Source organism: Stegodyphus dumicola, chromosome 5 (assembly GCF_044657685.1).
Source record: "Stegodyphus dumicola isolate Sdum_Otavi_A_Nest chromosome 5, ASM4465768v1".
Taxonomy (NCBI): Eukaryota; Metazoa; Arthropoda; class Arachnida; order Araneae; family Eresidae; genus Stegodyphus; species Stegodyphus dumicola.
In genome coordinates, this window is record NC_140772.1 from 19,776,319 (window position 1) to 19,800,099 (window position 23,781).

Here is a 23,781-nt window from a genome sequence, read left to right on the forward strand (position 1 = left end):
GCTATCAGTGCACAAAAGTCTTATCCGCTTGCCCATAGTCATTCATAAAAAGAATATTTTATTACAAACTGAAAAATATAGCTATTTATGTGTGAAATGAACGAAGCATATTTACAAAGTAAAAACAGAATATTTTCAGGCATAAGAAAATATTTATTACGCCATTAAAAGTCATCTCGGCATTATACTAAATGTGCATTTCCATTCTGTAGACTATGTAAGACAGATTCCCAAAATATAGAGTTTCAAATGCAAAATAATTAATTTATTTGAGTACCCATACCTGGAAATAAAAGATAGAGAGATTGTTCAAATTTCTACATCTGCTATGATTTGAATTAATATCGGAACATCTAGGAAAAATAAAGTAGTGAATGCTTAACCAAAACTATTTAATATTTTAAAATTTTTTTGTGTGTGTGATTATCGCAAAGCCTTGAGGGCTATCTGCCTAAGGGGAGTGATGCCTTTGTGGAGGAATTTCTAAGGGAATCTAGCTCGTATACACATTACACTAGGGAAAACCACGAAAACGTCCATGTAGCCAGCCCATTTTCGGGATTCGAATCTCAGACCGAACTAACAGTGTTCAGCGACTTTACTGCTCGGCCGCTGGTGAGCAAAACTATTTAATAATTTTATTATTTAAGTTTATACTCTAATAAGTAACTATACAAATGTTTTAGCACTGTAATCAATTTGTAGACAGGAGCAGAGGAATTCAATACTTTAGATTATGCCAATTGTGTTCTTTCAAATTTCTGCCATATTTCAATTTCACTTTTTTAATTTGAATTTCAAAAAGTCAATTGAATTTCACTTTTGTCAAAAAGAGTCAGTCCAGATAACAAAAATTCAGATTACTATCAGTAACAAAGATGACGATGATCGTTGATATTTTTTAAAACATAAAGAGGGTCATTCTTTCATGTTTAAGACTTAATGTTTTAAAAACTTTACAAAGGTCACCACAAGTGGTTAGATGAGTTACACAGAAAAAATGTGCATTCTATTCTTATTTAGTTTTAAATAAAGGTCTTTTTTTAGTTGTTACTTAGCAGTAATTTACTCAATGTCTACCAAGAGTCTGAACACAGTGGATGATTGCAAAATACATCACGTTATGACTTAACTTCAATCTTAAAAACGTCTCTTTTATAGCCAAATGTAACACATAAATTTTTATACAGTCAAAAGTCGTTAATCCGGACTCGTCGGGACTTCGGCGATTCCGGATTATAGATCATTAGTTTAAATCTCGTAAGATGGCATGCAGAAATTCTAAAATTAAAAATATGAAACCATAATTTATGAAATAAAGAACAATTATAATCTAGAGGGTATCAAAATTTACAAAAAAAAAAAAAAAAAAAAGGCTTAATATTTATTTGTTTACTTTATTAAACATTTCTTTCAATGTAAGTTGTTTAAGTTGCTTCGTTTTATGTGATAATACTTTCTCTTTAATTCTATAAACAGACATAATTTCTTGTTCAGTTGCAAAGTCCCGTAATTGCTGTGCCGAGAATACGGACTAACTTGTCAATCGAAATTTTTTCGTTTTCACTAACCTCTCTGTCCCATTCTTCATGTCTTTATCCATTTTTTGCAGCAATTCCACTTTTTGTTTGTTGGACATCGAAACATACTTTCGTTTTGTAGATCCTTTGGAAGTTCTAGCATCGGAAATTCTATTTGACATAATCGAAAGTTCAAGTTTACTTTTATAAAATTGCTCTTACAGTCTGCAAAATATAATAAGCGGGATCCAATTCGAAGATTAAGGAACAATGCAATCATTAACATTAACTGAAATAGATAATTAGATAATTTTAGCTTACACCGTCCGTTATACATTAAACGCGCAGGTGAAAACGTATTCTGCACTTGTGCACACGTATATGCGCAGTAGTCAAGGTCTTACGCGCACGCATAAAACGCCTGTTCGCATGTGCCAACGAGGCGCATGCGCAGAAAGTTTTTAGCTTTGAGGTCCGGATTATAGATCATTCCGGATTATGGGTGTCTGAATTAACGACTTTTATTGTAATACTAGCGGGCAAGCCCGCCAGCTGAGCGGGCTGAAGCCCGCTTATCATTGTTCGTTTTTAAAAGATATCCTATGTTAAATTTGGCCGGTATTGAAAAGTTGAACCGAACTACCATTTTTTAGCGGCATTCCGCGGGCTTCCCCCGCTTTTTTCACCTATGCATCCAGAAGTTACCGCATACACTATACATATGCGGAAAATCACGAAAACACCCATGCTTCCAGCCCTTTCGCGGGTATTCGAAATTTGGACCGAAATACCAGTGTTCAGCGCTTTTGGGCGGGAGCCCGCCCAAAACAGTGTTCACGTGTGCATGCAAAAGATACTGCGTACACCGTACACATGCGTAAAATCACGAAAACACCCCTCCAGCCAGCCCGCTGCCGATTCGAAAGTTGGACCGAAATACAATTTTTCAGCGATTTTGCGCGTGCTGTGCCCACTTTATTCACGTATGCATGCTGAAGATGGTGCATAAACGATACACATGCGTAAAATCACGAAAACAAACATGGAGCCTGCCTGTTCGCCGGTATTCGAAAGTTGGACCGAATTACCAGTGTTATGTGGCTTTGCGCGGGCTCTGCCCGCTTTATTCACATATACACCCAGAAGATACTCCATACACTATACACATGCGTAAAATCACGAAAACACCCATGGAGCCAGCCAGTTCGTCGGGATTCGAAATTACCGCATTACCAGTATTCTGTGCCCGCTTTATTCACGTATGCATCCATGAGATACTTTATAAACGATACACATGCGAACAATCACGAAAACACCCATGCAGCCAGCCCGCTCGCCGAGATTCGAAAGTTTGAGGGAACTACCAGTGTTCAGCGGTTTTACCCGGTATTCGCGCGCTGTATTCACGTATGCATCCAAATTTTATATACAGTACCCCGGAATTCGAAAGTAGGACCGAAATACCAGTGTTCAGCGATTTTGTGGAGCGGGCTGCGCCCGCTTTATACACATAAGCATGGAGAGGATACTGCATAAACGATACACATGAGTTAAAGGAAGAAAACACCCGGGGAGCCAGCTCGTTCGCCGACACCGAAAGTTGGATCGAACTACCGGCGTTAAGAGGTTTTGAGCAGGCTGCGCCCACTTTTATCACATATGCATCCAGAAATCACTTTATACACTATACACATGCGGAAAATCAGGAAAACACCCATGCAGCCAGCCCGCTCGCAGAGATTCGAATGTTTGACCGAACTACCAGTGTTCAGCGGTTTTACCCGGTATCCGCGCGCTGTATTCACGTATGCGACCAAATTTTATGTACAGTACCCCGGAATTCGAAAGTTGGACCGAACTACCAGTGTTCTGTAGTTTTGCGCGGGCTGCTCCCGCTTTATTCAAGTATGCATGCAGAAGATACCGCATACACGTTACACATGCGAAAAATCCCGAAAACACACATTGAGCCAACACGGTCGCTTGGATTCGAAAGTTGGACCGAACTACCAGTAATCAGAGGTTTTGAGCGAATTTCGGCCGCTTTATTCACTTATGCATCCAGAAGATGCTGCGTACACGAGGCACATGCGTAAAATCACGCAAACACCCATGAACCCAGCCCGTTCGCCGGGATTCGAAATTAGGACCGAACTACCAGAGTTCAGCTTTATTCATTTATGCATCCAGAAGACACTGCATACACAACAGATATGCGTAAAATCACAAAAAACATGAGTGTAGCCTGCCTGCTCACCGGGATTCGAAAGTTACCGTATACCATCTCAAAGGAGCAAAGAAAAATCTTTAATCTAAAAAAAAAAAAAAAAAGTGTGAATTTAATTTTTATTGGTGCGAACTTATTTAAAATATCATTTGCATTAAAAGATAATATCTAAATTAAGTGCACGTATCTAATAACATAAAAAAATATATTATTCCAAAAAATCAAATTTATTATTAAAAAAATAACAACATATTTTTAAAAAATAGCTTTTTCAGATTTTTTAATTAATATCCCAGCTGATTAAAGTTGTACAACTTCAAGAACGTCATCATTTAAATTTAATGTAATATAATAACTTTTATTCAATATCAATAAAAGAATTAACGTGACAATCATCCTAACCTGAAATTAAAAAAAAATTGTGAAAAGCAGCTGTTTATTTAAAATGCCTACATTAACGAAATATTTTTAAAATACAGTTAGGTAACATGCAATCACGTGCTTTATTCAACTTTAGAATATAACCTTGATTTGTATCTGCGGCGATTCAAGAAACTGTTGCAATCGGAAAAATGAGCCCGAAAATTAGCGTTTTCACAGTTTTTAATTAATATCTCAGCTGATTAACGTCCTACGAAGATGAGAATGGTATCATTGGATTCGTAGAATTTTTTGGAATCCGCAGACACCTGCCTCGAATTCCAACTCAGCGCCGTTCCATAGATATTTAAGAAAAAAGAAATTGACACGTGACCTTTCGCCAGCACAAATCTCGAGCGGAAGCAATTGTCATCCCCCGGCGCTTTCGAAAAAGCAATTTTATCTCAGCTAATTCCGAGACGGTTGCCACTCCGAAAAATGAAATAACGTTTTCGCAGTTTTTAATTAATAACTCCGCCGATTATTGTCGTACGAAGATGGGACCGGTATCGATGGATTCGTTGATTTTTTTTGAATACGGGGATATGCGTTTCGAATCGCAACTCGGAGCCGTTCCGCAGATATTCGAGAAAAACGAATTTGGCACTCGGCCAAATCCCTAAAATAGGGGAAACTCGTGAAATAAAGTGCAAAACGTAGGGAAATGTAGGGAGAAAATCAGTTTTTAATTAATATCTCGGCTAATTAAAGTCGCACAAAGATGCCGATGGTCAATCCGGCGAGCCACGGGCATTCTGAATCCAACGGTACCTTCCGCTAAGCTCTACACCCAGCCGTTCCCGAGGAGATGATGTTACAAACACACAAACAGACAGAGGCACACAGATTTTAATAGTATAGATTTTTTTAATATATGCATATGCAGTGTAATACATTTTTAAAATATCAACAAACATTAAATCATAAATATATATACTCCTTAATATAAAAATGACATAATATTGGCATTATTGAACCTATGTTCACATAAAAGTACATTCAGAAAATTTTACGATGTGGGTTAAAAAATTATATTTAGCATCAATTTCAAACAAAGTGTATACATATTGTATGATCCTAGATGGCCATCCGGTAGGTATACATCTACAAGGTATTTCTACCACCTTTTTAAGCAGGCCTTCTCCACCCCCAGAATTGGAAAGAAACCTACTTTTAAAGGGGGAACATATAAGGCATTTCTCCCACCTTCATAGTGTAACGTTCAGCACGCTCGGCGCATAACAAGTTTTCAGCCATGGTTTTCTGCGATTCAATATGAATCCATCTTTAAAAATATCTAAGACCCTTAACATCATAGAAAATATTGAATTAAGATTTGCTTTGTAACGCCTCTCCCCCAGTAATGCCCAAGTTTTACAATTTCATTTCATCTGAAGATAGTGTAGGAAGATAAAAATCTTGTTGCAAGTGATAACATTTATGAAGTTCAAATTTACTTCAAATCGACCACACAAATTCATTTGTTATTTGTTTTAAGAAGGAGAGCAGACGATTTAGCATAAATTGTTGTTACATCCACATTTAGCACTACACTATGCATTCACAAAATCCACCACCTTCCTAACTTCTTTCTTTATAGCCACTCAAGCATAAATGAACTTACATTCTTCCTAATCAAACATCAGTTAACAATCAAAAACATTCTGCAACTTTGTTAAAATTGCAATTTTAAGCTAATAAACTTGTAAAACAAACTAGAAATGCAAACAATGCATGACAGTAATATGAATTTATTCTTGAATTTTCTCCTGCTTTTTTAATGCATAATTATCTTAATTTTCAATTAAATTCTTAAATTCAGGACGTGAACTCTCCCCCATGATGATCAATTCCTGAAATTATTCACACCAAAACCTGTTTGCTCAAGCATAAATGTTGCTTTTTGTTCAATGCTTAAAAATTTTAGCTGAACCATTCTCCCACCACTCTTAGGGCAAAAAGAGAAATAATTTATTATTTATTCTTATTTATTTTGGCTCTATATTTATCCTGTTAATCTTGCTTGGAGTTGTTCTAGACATCATATGTTTGGCATGATTTGAGTGTCTTCTCTATAGCATGAGGGCAGACACAAAGAAGGCTCAAACATTTTTTCCCAGAATTCAGAAAGCGGTAGCAACGAACAATATGGAATAGAGACATCAGATCCTGCTCATAGAATTGGTTATTACTAATGCCAGCTGCTCTTAAGCACAGAGTATTCCAGAAGCTTTAATCTGAAAGAAAGTACTAATAAAAATGGTCACTTTAAGACAACTTTATGCAATGTGACAGTGAACATCTCTCCTCTAAAGCACAATACAGCTGTAGGGATCAAATTTCATCCTAGTGTGGTTGTAGTTCACCTTTAATTACTAGTTATGTAGAATACTACGAAAACAAAAGATATACTCTGCAATTTTCTTCTTCCTCAGTTTTAGACTGGCAGAAGTAATTGCATCAGTATTCACATCAACATCAGGAAGATTTTCATTATAATTAAGGAATATAACTGCAAGGCACAATTAGTTCACAACAGGCTCTCATCACATTGAACAATGTTGTTATCCACAGTATAATACACTGCCATTATTTATGAATAGACTTGTAGTTTATTATACCATTTAATGCCATCCCACACAAGCAAGATTACACTTGAGGCAGCTTTTAAACATTTCCAATTAAGTGCTATCTACTGTGCCACTTGGACTGGTATAATGTCTAGTCCTCTTAGATGAATGAAGGCTGGGAACTTAAGTAACAAAAGAGACCAGAAAATCAGAATGAATTTAAATGTACTTCATATTTTAAAATCTAGAAAGAGAGCAATATCGAGTTGCAGAACACTTATATGCTGACTGAAATACTTTATAAGTTTCTGCAGCTGTTTTATCAAGATGAAAACAAAACTGAGTGGTATAATATTAGTCACAAACATAAACACAAGCAAAATAGTATGTCGTGGAATAGTCGTCGTCTTTGGACTTAAAAAAAAAAAAAAAAAAAAAAAAAAAAAAAAGCAATAATGGCTTTAATAAATATTCAATGAAATTTTTGGTATAGCTTTTCTAAGTAGCATAAAATGCATATTTAAATAAAAACAATTTACTGATGTATTTTTGATTTTCAGGCATATATTTGTTTTGCTGTTGCCTTCATAAGAATTACCATATTTGCCACCGTATAAGGCACATTTTTTTTTTTTTTTTCCTATGAAAATAGGTCTGAAAAACGCAGTGCGTCCGATACTTGAGTCTTATACGTTGTTTGTGAAAGTGTCAAAGCTTCATGGGATGCTGTGTAAACAGAGATAGTGGTTAAATCATTTAAGAAGTGTGACATTAGTAATGCACTGGAAAGTACAGAGTACAATTTGTTGTATGAAGACTCAGATGCTGATTTAGAAGAGGTTTCAAGTGGCTCTTCATTTAGCTCTGGAGAAGACTGTCTGCATTTTCATGAAGGAGATTGAAAGGTGGCCTTTCCCAGATAAATTTGATATTTTTAGAAAGTATTACTTTGTATTACTTTATATTTAAAATATCGCAAATTTATTATAATGATCAGTAATAAAAGTTTTATCCTTAAAAAATGTGCATAAAAAAGGGGGTGCATCTTATATGCTAACAAATACAGTAAATCATTAAATTATGATTTGTACATTAAACAGGCAAATAACCCTATAAAATTTGAAGTTATAATAAAGATTTTTCATTTTATACATCATAACTTAAGCCATAATTTTTAAAGTCTTACAAACAGTAGCTACCAATTTACCTTATGTGTTCTTAATGTAGACATACAAAAGCCTTTATGAGCATTCCATACTTTAACAGTAGTATCACTTGATGCAGATATTACTATATAAAAAGAAATATTATTTTACAACTTTCAAAAACAAATAATAATTATTCCAATCAATATTTTATAACTTCCAAAATAATAATTAATTACCAAAATTATACTAAAGCAGTTAATAAAAGTACTTATAAGACATTTCATAAAAATTCCAAATATACAACAAATTATTAAAAGTATTAACGATATAAGTGCAATAAATGTATGCAAAAGGTAAAATATACAGGTCAGAAGATCTACAATGTTATCAGTAATTTTTATACATACAGACCTCAATTTTCTGCATTCCAGCATGAATTAGCCATGGGTTAATGAATAACACTTTATTATGAGGCAGCTAAACTTAAAGCACTGTAAGTGAAGTTATGATAATATGACAGCAAAGTAAAGCCAATACAAATCTTGATAAAGGTATAGCAAAATTCATCCAGGAAGACAGAACAGAGAAGTTCTGCACAGAAAATGACTAAAATTTTGCCTCAGGCATTTTGTAACAAATAATTTAGAAATACTTGAGGTGATTCAGTTAAGCAATTAATACCTACACAGTTTCTGTTAATACAGTATATTCAAAACACAAACCTGTGAATGCAGAATTATTTGGAATGATATGTCGCTCATCATTCCTTCATCATTATGAAGTTGTCCATTTCTCATTCTTTGAGCTTGATGGTTATTTCTGCATTTAGACAGGCCATCAAACTTTTCTTGCCATACAGTATTGTGCCAATTATAAAGTTCATTAGAGTTCCCAAAATAATATTGCTGTATACATTTCAAAATATTTAAATAATTTGTATCACATTGTAATAGTGTACACTGATTTATTTATTCAGTTATTTATTTGTTGCCTTTAGGATCTGTTTTGTATTTGTGGCCTTATCTTTTGCATGTAAGAATTTGTTCCTGGTATGAAATTGCTGATCTATCAGTTCTGAGTATGACAATGCTTAATTGTTAAAATTGCTCAAGTGGAACACATTTATGGGCCTGATGGGCTCCTCATGGGAATTAGAAACTGATTCTTCCCATTACTCTATCAACTAAATGGTCGGGCTTGAATTGTTGGGCCCATTTCAGTGCAGCGAAATTAATAAAAACCGTTTTTTACTCTTTATAGTATAGTACAGTCAAAAGTCATTAATTCGGAATGATCTATAATCCGGACCTCAAAACTAAAATCTTTCTGCGCATGCGCCACATTGACACATGCGCATAGGCGTTTACGCGTGCGCGTAAGACCTTTTACGACTGCGCATATGAGTGTGCGCAAGTGCAGAATACGTTTTCGCGTGCGCGTTTTATGTATAATGGACGTATAAGCTAAAATTATCTAATTATCTATTTCAGTTAATGTTGATGATTGCGTTGTTCCTTAATTTTCGAATTGAATCCGGCTTATTATTTTTTGCAGACTGTAAGAGCAATTTTATAAAAGTAAGCTTAAACTTTCGATTATATCAAATAGAATTTCCGATATATATTTGTTAATATGTAAAGGATCTAAGTGAAAGTATGTTTTGAAATCCGAAATCTGTTTATCAATTTCACGCTGCTCGGCGGGGGCATCGCCGCGGCGGGCGCGTAATGAATTGGAAGTTGATCTGTCAGCACTATCCTTATCTTCAGCGCAGATGTTTTTATTTTATTCGGCTTAATAATTCCTTACCAAATGTAGTATTTCATCTCGATATGCTCCGTCTTTGATATGATTTAAAACAAGTTCCTCGTCATTATAATTCGCTTTCGATAGCGAAGAAAGTGACAGAGGTTACTGAAAACGAAAAAATTTCGATTGACAAATTAGTCGGTGTTCTAGACACAGCAATTATAGGACTTGAACGGCGGAACTTTGTAACTGAACAAGAAATTATGTCTGTTTAATAGAATTAAAGAGAAAGTATTATCACATGAAACGAAGCAAAACTTAAACAACTTACATTGAAAGAAATGTTTAATAAAGTAAACAAATAAATATTAAGCTTTTTCTTTTTGCAAATTTTGATACCCTTTAGATCATAATTGTTCTTTATTTCATAAATTACGGTTTCATATTTTTAATTTTAGAATTTCTGCATGCCATCTTACGAGATTTAAACTGATGATCTATAATCCGGAAAAATCGATAATCCGGAATCGCCGAAGTCCCGACGAGCCCGGATTAACGACTTTTGACTGTATATCATTTTTCTAAATAGGTCAAAATAGTCTCCCTGAGAATAGCCTCTGCAAAAACAGTAATAGATTCCTTTTTAAATACATATGTCTTAAAATACCAAGGTCCGTTAAAATTAATTTCTGACAACAGCAAACAGTTTGTTTCCCAAATATCTGAAGTGCTCTGTACAGGACTTGGCATATGTCATCTAAAAATGGTACCTTACCAGCTGCAGGCCAACACAGCAGAACGGGTAAACAAGAACATAGTGAAAATAATACACTGCTATGTGAGAAATTATCACAAGGGCTGGGACAGTGGGGTGGGGTCAGTGAGTTAGCTTATGCATTACAAAGAGCGAAGCATGATACTACGGGGAAAAGTCTTTTATTCTTAAGCCAAAAGTTAATTATGCTGCTGGACAAGTTATTTTTTTAAGTTAGACCCAGAATTCCAAATGAAAGATATCCAAAAGCTAACAGATGAAGCACTTAAAAGTACAGATAGGGCAAGGGAGAAACAAAAAGCATAATATGATAAAAATTGCAGAGAGGCTCATTATAAAGTGGGAGATAAAAGTTTTAAAAATTAAGCACTCATTATTATCAGCAGGTGACAAGAGAACTGCCAAATTATGTTCTAAATTCCAAGGCTCATGCATTGTAGAAAGGATTAGGGAAGTCGTAGTCTACTTGAAAAGTAAAGCTGGGGAACAAGTAGTTGCAAATGTGGATGAAATTAAACATTACTATAACAGAAATAAAATTAAAATATTTAAAAGTATTTTACAGGAAAATCAAGGCGAAAATGCGAATGCCGCGAGGAGCAGTAACAGCGTGCAAACTCAGATGGAAGTGAAAATGTCATCGTTGAAAAGAAAAGCAATAATGAGCAAATTAGAACATGCAAAGAAGGCCATAAATCAAATGGAAGCAAGGAAGCCAAAGTGGCCAACACATAGCGATTCCATGAGGCAATGGAAACCACCAAAAGATGTGCGAAGTATGAAAAAATGCCAAAAAGGAGTTTCAAGTACCAGACTCCAAATATGGAAAGGAACCAATGTTGAGACAACTAAGAAACAAACATCCAGCAGAACAAGCTGCGAATGCCCCATGGAAAATCCAGCGTGGCCAATTGCATGATTGAGGGAAGGAAAGACCTGCATGACTGAGGGAAGGAAAGACCAGTGGAGAGTTCGACAAAGTTTTATTTTATATCTAAAAGGACTAGTTGCTAAATTAATTTAAGTTTTACCTCAAGTGAGGTTATTCTAGTTCTTTTCCAGAGCAAAACAGCTCAGAAATAAAACTGTACCCAACTGTGTTTATTTTAATGTGCTCAAGAAATAAGAATGCAATTTTAGTCTGAGAGACTGTTATCAGGAAATGCGAGTGCAAATACTAAGAATTTCAAAGCAACTCGTGTATCTTGATGTAAAGCGCAAGCTGAATTTTATTGTTAGTAGCTTATTCAATGTATTACATTTTGTTTTCTTGTGAAAAGTACTCTCAAATACATGTTTAGTTTAATAAGACTTGACTAGTTATAAGAATTTAATTATACTGTATGAATGAAATGTGATATGCAAGCTATTAAATTGAGAAAAATTAAAGTAAAATTAGCTGTATGCATGAGTTAAGTTAGAATAGCTCACCAAAACTCAAGTCACCCTTTAAAAGTTTTAACAATTGCACAATTTTAATAGCACATTAGAAGCAGTTTTGCAAATAGGGTGTTTTTGAGGTCTTGAGTGACATGTACTACTAACACTTAGATTGTTGGCTACTTGGTAAGTCTGTAACACACTTACAAAAGATGCTGTTTTCGCTGTTACACTCCAGTTTTTCTGGACAGCAATGGGTGAAGAGATTTAGTTGTGGAATAAATGTGTGGCATGAGAGAAAATATAATGAAATATTTTGTGAAAATTATTTATTATGTGTGCAGAACATTTTTCTAAAGTCCTTTCCCTTCCAGATTCCCTAATTGTAAGAGGTGGGCTCTGGGTAAGGTTAGGCAGTTTAGATAGTTAGAATTTAAAACGCCCATTAAGACGAGATTTAACGATGTCATTAAGGTCCTTTTATGTGTACTTAAATTATGGCAAGGAAAGATGTGAGGTTTTATCTTATTTTTAACTAATAGTTAAATTTACTGCTTTTTTGTCTCTCTCTTTTCACCCATGCTTTTTATGCCAGAATGTAAAGGAGATAGTGAGTGTTTATTTAGATTAAGGAGAAAGAAGTGCTATTTAAGCGAAGGTTAAGCAAGTTAATTTTGGAGCATGTTCTGCGTATTCCAAGCCACGTTGTACTGTGACTATTAGTGATTTGATTCCGTGGTGTTGAGTGTTTCTAGCCTTTTAGCTTGTCTCACTGATTTTCTACAAACCAGAGCCCTTCCTGCATGTTTAAATTATCCTGTGAACTATTGGGCTAATCTAGTACATTTGAATTAGTTAACCCTTTGACGTGCGGTGGTCGTGCCCTGGAACCACCAATTTTCGAATTTTTTTTCTCCTCTTCCTTCCGAAACTTTTCAGTGAAAATCTATTGATAACTGATCTTTTACCTCTAAATAACACAAAATGACTGCAGAATCATACATGTTTTAGGTCTTAGTACTTCAAATCGGATGCCTTTTAAAGTTCATTTTCAATGAGAACTTCCTTTTGTTAATATAAACAACTTTAAATTTCAAAAGTTTTTCATCGCACATCATGATTTCTATCAGAAACAATAAAAAATAGCAATAATTAAACTGAATACATAAAAAAAACCCTATATGTATTGGCATTTGCTTTGTAGTTTCAGGGTGCGACCACTGCACCACTAGAGCATTGTAACACAATGCTCCAGAGGCTCAGTGGTCGCACCTTGAAACCACTGCTCTTCATAATGGCATTTGCTTGCTTCTCAAATTGGAATGTTTATTTTTACCTGGATATAGATAAGAGGTTTTGAAACCACAGAGTTATTTTATTACTAAACAATAAATGCACCTGCCCAGTAAAAAGGTCTTTCTTTTCCAGAGACTTTTCTCTTACCTCAACACACTTGCTCCCCAAGTTATAGTATTGTGATTTTATAAATTATTTCATGTGGTTTAAATTTAATGTAAATATATATTGCTATAATTAAAAATAGAAATTTTGTAAAGTTTTATTTAATATTTTCTGAATATTTTGGGACGAAATACGAATAAAATACGTATGAATGGAAAACGAATGATCCGTACCAAAGCCAAAAAGACCAAACTCCCTCCATTAACATAAAAAAACCACAAATGTCATGTGCCAGATGAAAAGAAACTAAATAACTCTGGACACAAACCAATGAAATTTAGATCCAGGCAGTGTACATTTTGTTGCACAAGGAAGAAACCTCATAGAAGATACATGTGTGAAACGTGCAATGTGGGTCTATGCATGTACCAAAAAGACAAAACTTGCTTTGAACAGTGTCACAAAAAATATTTGTTCTTTGAAATTAAAAAAAAACACTGAGTCTTTTTTTTATCCTTATTTTACTGAGTTTTTTAATCCATTTAGCCAAACGTTCTTATTATGTAGGTACTTATATTTTCACTGCTATAGAAAAATTACATAAATGTTTATTTTTTAATTTTTCCTGACGATTTACTTTGTAAAATATTGTAAAAAAATTATATATTATGCAATTCCTAGATACATTTTTTAAAAATTCGTAAATTTCATCATTTATTGAAAACACGCACAGAGAAAGGTAAGTTTTCCCTCATACTACCTAGGTAGATTTCAAAGTTTTAGACGCAATGCGGTTTCACAGTGCGACCACCACTCACAGAACAATGGTCAAGAGTAGATATTTTAAATTCATATATTATTTGTCTCTAGGATCACAATATTCATTTTCTAGAGTTTTTAGTTAAAAAAATTATAAAAATAATATCGCGCGTCAAAGGGTTCAACTGTAGAGACATTAGGATATTTTGGAGGCAGGAGAGATGAAAAACTAACAATCTCCTTCACCAGGAATCGAACCACGGACCTCTGGAATATCGGCCCAGCGTGCAGAAACACACTACACCATAAAGGCACGTTAGGAAAGCAGGAGAAATACCTTATATACTCCCACTTTTAAAGGGTGATTGGGGTTTTTAGGGGACCCAGTCGTCAAATCCTGGGTGAGGAGAATCATCATCTCACACCCTTTTAGTTTGGGTACCCTGTAGAGACATTACGTATTTTTTTGGAAGCAGGCAAGATGAAAAATTAGAAAACACCTTCACCGGGAATCGAACTATGGATCTCTGGAATACCGGCCCAGGGCACAGACCACCACACCATGAAAGCACACCAAGAAGGTGGGAGAAATACCTTACATATTCCGCCTATTAAAGGGCGACTTGGGGTTTTTAGGGGACTCAATCGCCAAATCCTCGGTGTGGAGATTCCTCCATCCAACACTGTTTTAGTTCGAACACCACTGTAAAGACATTAGGATTTTTTTGGAGGCCAGAGAGATTAAAAATTAGCAACAGTCTTTGTTGGAAATCAAACCACGGACCTTTGGAACACCGGCCCAGCATGCAGAACCACTACACCACGAAGGCGGGAGAAATACCTAATACAGCATTACATACTTAAGTTAAGCCAGAAGTGTTGGCTTGCGTAAACCCAAGTTAGGTCAGTGTTCAAAATAAAAGGGCTATTAACAACCTTCTTCTGATTTTGTCTGTCTACAGTTTAAGAGAAGAATATACTTCTTCTGTAGTCTTTCTAGAGCTCATTACTTTATGCTACAAAAGAAAGTGAGACTCTATAAATGCACAACTTTTCCCTCATGTTCACTGATGATTATGCATGGAAAAAAGAAACATCAACAGATGCTAATGCTGAGAAGACAACTTTAGCAATCTTGTGACAGAAAATAACAGGTGCAAAAGTAAGACAATTATTTAGTACAAATCTGATGCAATAACATAGATTTATTTGCAAATTAAAGAACTTAGTGATAGAATAAAATTGCATATTAAAAAATGAAATTCAGAACAATAATTACTTAAGATTAAAAGGAGAAATAAAAATGTTAAAAATATAATTTTAATGGAATCAGGTGAACAACCAAAATATAAGTATCAAGAGAAACTTTAGAACCTATTATTCTAAAAAATAGAATAAAAAATAACGAAAAATATTAATGAACATATAATAAATGAAAATACGGCCAATGCAAGTCTTGTCACTATCAAGCAAGGCCAGAGATGCCTCGTGGTACCCCAGCACACATTTTGGGAAGCTCTGGTTCAACAAATAATTTTTCATATTTATGCAATAGTCAAAAAATAGTTATTGAAGATTAACCATCAATTAATAACGGGAGCAATTCTTCTGCATACAGCAATAAAACACTCCTGATAGGCTAAACAAAACATGATGTATAAATGAAATCTCAAAATACAATGCCACAACAGTACGACTCATAAATTTACAGTTTATGCTTATTTTGTTTTACTTACTTCATAAAATAAAATATTTAATATCATAATTTTGAAATAAAAATGCATTCCCTGCTCATTTAAAAATGTATTTAAACTCACAATTTTTTCCTCCACAGCATAATACTATATCATTCACCCAATCAGTATGATGTTCCATAGACTGGATATACGGTTCCTAGAGAGAAGAGAAAAGTACACATTCATACTATAATTATTAAGTAAAAAATCAGGGCTTTCTGAAAAGTTGTCAACCACTGGCATATAATTTTCAACCAAGCTAAGACACGAAAAGCAACAATCATTTTCAAAAATAGTGATTCAATAACATAACAAAAAATTTTTAAATGCAAGAAATATCTATACCAAAACATTTATTTTTTCACTGCATTGCTTTTCCCCACATACACAGTGATCTGTTTTTGCTAAAAAAAATATCACAGAATTGCATCACAAACTGGGCATTGCACACACTGTTGTTTTTCCCTATATATAATGAGCTGATTTTACTTCAAAAAATCCAAGAAATGTACAAAGTCAGCATCAGTACACAAATTTTGATCTATAAAATTTGATCATTTACAAAGCTGAACTTCATAATATGCAAATTTTTGCATTCTACTGTTCGGTAAAATGCCATGTTTCTGAAGCAACCACGAACAACAAACAAACAAAAAAAACGCACACTCAGCACAAACAAACAAATTTTATGCTGGAAATCAACAACTGTTTGCAGCATGCACACAATACCAGGGTTACCACATAAATACATTTTGGTGGGTTGCCTATTTTGGTGCCATTTGTGAATACTTTTAAGGGGGTGCGGATATTCAGAAAGTACCAAAAAGTCTTGAAATTTCAAAATAATCAACACTAAACAGAATTATTTCAATGTGATTAACCCTTTGTGGCACAGTGTGTCCGGTCTGGACACACCTATAAATTTCCTTCTGAACACACAAAAAAATTGAATGAAAAAGGATTTATAGGTTATTATAGGTTACTCTGAACCTTCTTTATTTATAGTAGATAGCAGCTCAACACAAACCAGTCCATACATTTCAACCATGTTTAGTTTTTTAAGATCCTCATTTTTCAAAGAAATCTTCCAGATTTTTTTTAGGGTATAAAAGGAATCGTTTGAAAAGAAATTTCTATTTTTTTTTTTTTTTTTTTTTTGGCTGTATGCCAATCTCCTTATTCTATACTAGTTTTAAATTTTTACCTTGAAATCTTGCCTAAAACAGCGAATCCTAGGTGTGTCCAGACCGGGCTCACCGATCATCTAGGAGAACTGAGAGTCTGTACTCTTCTAGGCCTAATTAGATTGCCTACCTTTTTTTTTAATCAAAACTCCAATTTTAAAAGGTAGCATGCCAGAAAAGGTTAAAAAAATACTCTGCCGAGATATGTATTCTAGGGGTATGAAAATACATTTAACAAATTATAATAATGGTGAAACAGCTCTTAAAAATTATCAGTTTGAAATATTACAGTTTATATCAATTATATTAATTATATCAATAGAGATTAATTACACAAAAATAAAGCCAAATTATTATGTACAATCACTCTTTTCAGTCTACTCAATTTGTTACGCAACTATAATTTGAAAGATACATTAAAAATCTTTAAAAAAATTGAATGGCAACATAATGATAAGATGGCTATTTATCAAACTACGTAGAATTAAAAATTTCATGCCTCTTAGAATGGAAAATGCTTACCAAATTCGGTGAATGATACATACTCTGGTAAGAAATAAAAATATTGCCATAGAAAAATTGGCAAAGAAAAACTGCCTCAGAGAAAACATCTTACCCACAGAAAAGTTTTTTTTTTTTTTTTTTTATTGTTTCGTTATTTCACTTGAACTCAATTCAGTAAAGGATTGATTAAGTTAATTTCAGCAGACTTTGAAGTAATTCTTAAACATACAACTTTCCCTGCAAGTAAAGTAAACGTGATAAAGAATGCACAAATTTTCTTTCATAAATTTGTAATTTTAATTTACTCTTTATTGCTAATAGTGTTATTAATCCAATGGTATATGTGTGGAATTTAATGATAGTAATAGCACAGGCATTCATTTTAGGATATTGCTAAGAAGTTTTTAAGTAATGGATTAATTTATTTTGACTATCATTTAAGAAGCGAAAGCAATTTTGTTGTTAAATACACTTGCTTATTATATCATCAACCATATTCAACAAAAATAGTAACCAAACAGTACAATTTAGCAACAACAATGGATAAGCATGATCAAAACACATTTATTAGAACTTTGTTTCGATTTTATTAGCCCCAATTAATCCTCAACAAACCAGTTAAGTTTTTGTAAAACAGGATATAAGTCAATTTTTATTTGTTTTTTCTCATGCATTTTAGGAAGAAAAGGATTAAAATTTGGAATCAACCTTGCATAGAACATCAAGCAGTGCAATATTTTCAAAATTACAGGTTAACTGTTACTTACATTTTAACTTTTATTTACAGGTTCAAAATTAGTTTAACTGGTATGCATACTCAAAACATTGAAAAACTCATCAAAATGGTGCAATAAGATACCATGGAATGATATGACCCTACTTAGATTTGTATTTAAGTGAATTTGTGAAGATGGAGAGCTATTAGGAGACTAGAGGCAGGACAAAGTCAAACAGAAATGGCCAGATGTCTAAATGTGAGTTCTTCAGTAGTTCATAGACTTTAGCAACAATTTCTAAACGAAGATTTGGCATCCTGGAAGTTTAGCCAAGAATGGCCAACAGCTAAGATGAGTGCCAATGACCAATATTTGCTGTTATGCACATGAAGGAATAGAACTGCAACTCGACTCAGAACCTCCCTTGCTGCAGCCACCAGAAGGTAGCTGTCAACATCAACTGTGAGCAGGAGGCTGCACAAAGGTGGTCTGTATGCGAGGTGACCGGCCATTTGTTTGCCACTCATGTTACATCATTAAAAGGGAACGTTTTTTGAGGTGGGCATGTCAACATGTCCACGGGATGGCTGATCAATTATAGGGCTGTTCTCATTATGGATGAGAGCCTTCAAAGCGATAGGATGTGTTACACGATTTGGAGATAACTTGGAACCTGTTATTATCCATCAAGCATCCTTAAAAGAGATGCATCTGGAGAAGGCAATGTCTGTAATTGAGGTGGTATTCTCTTTGGGTGGACACACACAGACTCCGATGTCTTTCCAAACAGAACCATGAACACTTAGATCTATAGAGATGATATCCTTGACGCTTATGTGCACCCATATACGGGGGCAGTAGATGATGATTTCCTGCTATAGGATGACAACGTTAAGACTGCACAGGGCTCAGATCACAGATGATTACCTTCAGCAGCAAACAATTCAGCACATGGTGCAGTCAGCTTGATCACCAGGACCTGAATCCTATCAAACATGTTTGGGATACTTTGGGAAAAAGAATAGTTCTCAGTTCTATTCATACCCACGCTATGTTTGCAACTGCTTTGCAAAAGCAATGGCTCTCAGTTCCTACGAAACTTATAGACTGTATAATTGACAGTATTACACATCACTGTGCATGTGGTATTGCTTCTAGGGGAGACTTTATTCTGCATTGAGGACAATTTTAGATACTGTTTTGTTATCGGGACTAGATTAAAAAATGTATGAAAGTGTGTTTGTCTGTATGTGCATATATGTATACACACACACATTTGTACTTACATATACACATTTATACATAGATTTCTGAACCCGGTCCTGATACAGAATAGTACCCAATTTTATTATGCTAAAGTGACACACACGATTTTTTCATTTTATACTAATTCCTATAATTATCTGATAATTTCTTTTCATGTTATTTTATACCTTACTATGTGTTGTATACTGTGGATCAGTTTGTCATTTTTGTGATTTGTCCTTAATTAATGTTAATCAGTGTATATATTTTTACAGTTACCGTCTTGTTAAAGAGGCCCCTACATAACCCTATTTTGATATTTGAAATTTGCCTACTATAGATTGAGCTGTTAAGTTCGCCAATTTTGCTGATTATATCAGCAACCACTTTAGCAAGAAAGAACCAAAAACTACAACTGCTTTGTTTTAAATAATTTTTCATGTAAAAGTGCATTTTAAAAGTTATATTTAAATACAAATAAAATGAACTTAATGTTCCAAACAAAATTCAGATATGACATATAATCTGTGTGATTCTTGGTCCCAAAAAGAACAAATTATCATAATTCTACTGTTGTATACCTAACAAAATGCATGTGCGACACACTGAAACTGTAAATTTATGGATTTCTCACAATGTTTAATGACCTATTTTTCTTGTTGAAAATGTACATTTATAACCCTTAAACGCTATATTTATACACAGTTCTCTCTTAGGAATCAAAATTAATTTTATATTCTATAGCAAAAAGCTTGAAACTAACTGTCAAATTGATAAAAGGAAACAAAATTATATTTTATGTCAAATTGCACCTATTTAAATAATCAGAAATATTTTAGAATTTATGAGCCTTAAATTTTAAAAATCTCAGTGAAGTCGGAGTAAGAAAATGTTTATATCAATTATATTACCTGAAGCCATAAATGCAATTATTTATATTAGTTGAAGCCCATCTATATCATTATTATAAATTATATCTATCATTATTGTAAATTATTTACATTATCTGAAGTCATAAATGCAATTCAATTGTTAAAAATGATAATTTCATTGCACAACTTTAATAATAAAACGCAAGAAGTAATGATGCATATAAATTTTTCCCTCCAAATCAAATTTTTCTCTTTACAGCATAATTATGGGGAGGCAAAGAAACTAAAACAAAGCAAACTTATATAATAATAAAAGAAATTAAAGCAGACTTGAATAATTTTACTACAAAGTAATACTCAATTTTTGATTCAAAGTACCTTCAAATTTCGGACATTCCATATCCTAATAATAGAATCACGACCAGCCGAGTATAACCTACCAAGATACCCGTCAAATTGAAGTGAATTAACCCCTGATCTATGATATTTTTCAACTTCGTCACGGATAACAAATGAAACCTATAAAAGAAAAATTTTAGATTACTAGTAAGTAAACTATAACTAATTATTCACTAAATTATAATGCATTTTCCACAAAGAAAAAGTTATAAAGCAGGAAAATCTATATTTACAGAATCTCTTATAAATAATAACAAAATAAGGGACATATAGAACTACACTATCCGACACGGAAAAACACGAAGCAACATATCTAAGTACAGAGTCAACGAGACTACGGATGGTGTCCTGAAGAATGGCTCTCCCTTCCCTCTCAACCATTTGCCATAGTCTGTCTCTTGAATGTGGTAAAGGCAGGGTCTTCATTCAATTACATCCCCAAAGTGTTTGATTGGTGAGAGATCACGAAAGAACGGAGGCCAGGGAAGCATCTGTACAACTTGCACAGCACGTTGGCTCATGCGAGCAGTGTGTGGTTAGGCACTATCCTGCTGATAAAGGGGACCGGCCACAGCACATCATCCACATATCATTCAGCTATCATAATGCCCTGAATACGAACTAGAGGTGACCTGGAATCATACGTAACTGGTCCCAAAACATGATGCTGCATTATCTCGCGGTGTGGCGTTCCACAGTTGTAGCCAGATTGTACCCATCTCCTCAATGACGCCACATTCGTACACAGTGACTATCACTGCAAAAACAGAAGTATGACTCATCTGAGAACATGACCCTGTGGCACTCTGTCAGCCACATAGCTCGAACCGGGCATCATTACAGACATTGATGTCTATGATGGGGTCAATGGCAGTTTTCTTAATGCCACAAGTGCAGGTCATTAACCATTAATAGATAGCAAATGGTTCTGGTCAATATGGGAACATCCAGAGCGTCTTGAATATGCTGCAGAAAGGAGGCAGAAGTGGCTTGTAGGTGCACCACTGCTTGTCAGTGGATGCATAGATCCACACATGCTCATGTCACTGTGGCTGCATTGGCACCCCTCAAACTTGCCAATTTTCCTCACTTTAACCATTGTCGCCACAGCTGGTGCACTATGGATGCATCCAGGTGTGTGTCAGCTGAGATTTGCCATGTGGAGCAGCCTACCCTCCTCAGACTGATCACAATGCCCCTCATCTGTCTGCTGGAATTGCTTCCGTTGACAATGGCCTGGCATTCTCTGCTATTTACACACATCCTCTGAGACAAGAAAAAATTTTCTATTATGATTACCCTAGCAGAAATAATGGCACGAAAATTGAACATTCTCCAGGTTCCTTCCCTAATATCTTCAATGTGTGGAGAAACCAGAAACAAATTTAATTTATATCAGGATAACGATTCTACGCATACTGCCCTCAACGTTTGCCTTTTGGGTGTCTATAATTGTCCACAAGTTTTGAAAACATTACCTCAGTCATTAGATTTTAACCCAACAAAATACATTTGGAGGGAATTGGAGGTTAGATTACGAAGAAGCAACATTAAAACAAAAAATGAGCTAAAAACAGTAATGATGGAAGAATGGAGGAACACTAATGCAGATATTAACAAAAAAAAAAAAAAACTGGTGAACTCTATGGCCAGACGTTTGAAAGCTGTCATGGTTGATCTTTACAATATGGTAACTGGTAGTTTGGCGACATTTTGGAGGCGATAAAGGTTACTACCTGGGACTTTGGTAATAATGTGAGCAGTACTCGGTTCCGATTACGCATTATTTTGTGTGAGGGAAATGAGAGATCATGGGATATGTCATGTGATATTAATGGACGAATTACGGTCCTTTAATCGGAAAAGGGGGGAAATTGGGAAAAAATCTGGAAATTTTGTATTTGGCTTTATTCTGTGTTGTGTGAAACAGTGTTTGTGAATTTTTGGATCCCATGGCCGTAACTAAAGTGAATTCGAAATGGGTATTTATGTATGTATTAATTTAATGTATGTGCTCATTTATATTTTAAGTAGTGTTTTTGAATTTAATTATATTTTAATTAAATGATAGTTATTTTGTGAATTTTATGTTTGAAGGAATTTGGTATACGTTTTAGTTGAAGTAAACGTGCATGGAAATAATTTAAATATCTGACACTAAGTATTTGTAATGGTTGCGGTATGAATTCGTTGGTGATGTGTATAATGTAATAGATGATTTAGAGCTAAAAGTTTTTGGATATTTTATTTATTTTATATGTGGAAATGTTCATATTTGGAAAGGGTAAATACTTTTTCGCGATCAGGTAATTTCATATATGTTCTTTTTACCGGGTTTAAAGATTGAGAAAATTGTCATGTATTTTCGTGAAATTTTTCTAATTTATGAGAAAAAAGCAGTGTACATGGATATAGTGAAGAGTGTGCGCAATGCCATTTTTGTGCAATTCTGGGATGTTTTTTTTAAGTAAAAATAAGTCGACGTGTACATGGTTTAGTGATATTTTAATTAAATTATAGTTATTTTGTGAATTTTATGTTTGTAGGAATTTGGTACACGTTTAAGTTGAAGTAAACGTGCATGGAAATAATTTAAATTTTTGATACTAAGTATTTGTAATGCTTGCGGTATGAATTCGTTGGTGATGTGTATGATGTAATAGATGATTTAGAGGTTTTTGGATATTTTATTTATTTTATATGTGGAAATGTTCATATTTGGAAAGGGTAAATACTTTTTCGCGATCAGGTAATTTCATATATGTTCTTTTTACCGGGTTTAAAGATTGAGAAAATTGTCATGTATTTTCGTGAAATTTTTCTAATTTATGAGAAAAAAGCAGTGTACATGGATATAGTGAAGAGTGTGAGCAATGCCATTTTTGTGCAATTCTGGGATGTTTTTTTAAGTAAAAATAAGTCGGCGTGTACATGGTTTACGTGTATGTGTTATTTTGAAAAACGCGTAAGGAGTATGGTATTGTGCACTTTTTCCCAGTTTTGCAGTGAATATTTGTCATGATTAAGCAGTTTTGTTAGATAAAATTTCTAGCATAAGTGTAATTCGGCTAGTAGATTGTTGGAAGAAGTGTTCAGTAGATAAAAAGAAAAGAAACATGTCTTTACTTCGTGAAGACAAAATGGCGGCGGGAAAAAAAAATAAAGGGTTGCTGTAG

The 23,781-nt window shown here is 34.2% G+C and overlaps 1 protein-coding gene across 3 annotated transcripts in view; it reads right to left on the reverse strand.

The window, feature by feature from the left end:
* Positions 1 to 23,781, reverse strand: part of LOC118203698 (WD repeat-containing protein 48) — a 113,935-nt gene that overhangs the window by 87,528 nt on the left and 2,626 nt on the right. For all 3 annotated transcript variants that reach the window (XM_085816484.1, XM_085816483.1, XM_085816485.1), the window contains exons 2-4: positions 20,585 to 20,725; positions 15,767 to 15,842; positions 7,945 to 8,027 (exon numbers count right to left, since the gene is read on the reverse strand). In XM_085816484.1, the coding sequence (XP_085672610.1) occupies positions 7,945 to 8,027; positions 15,767 to 15,842; positions 20,585 to 20,725 (300 nt within the window). The remainder of the gene's footprint in view (positions 1 to 7,944; positions 8,028 to 15,766; positions 15,843 to 20,584; positions 20,726 to 23,781) is intronic.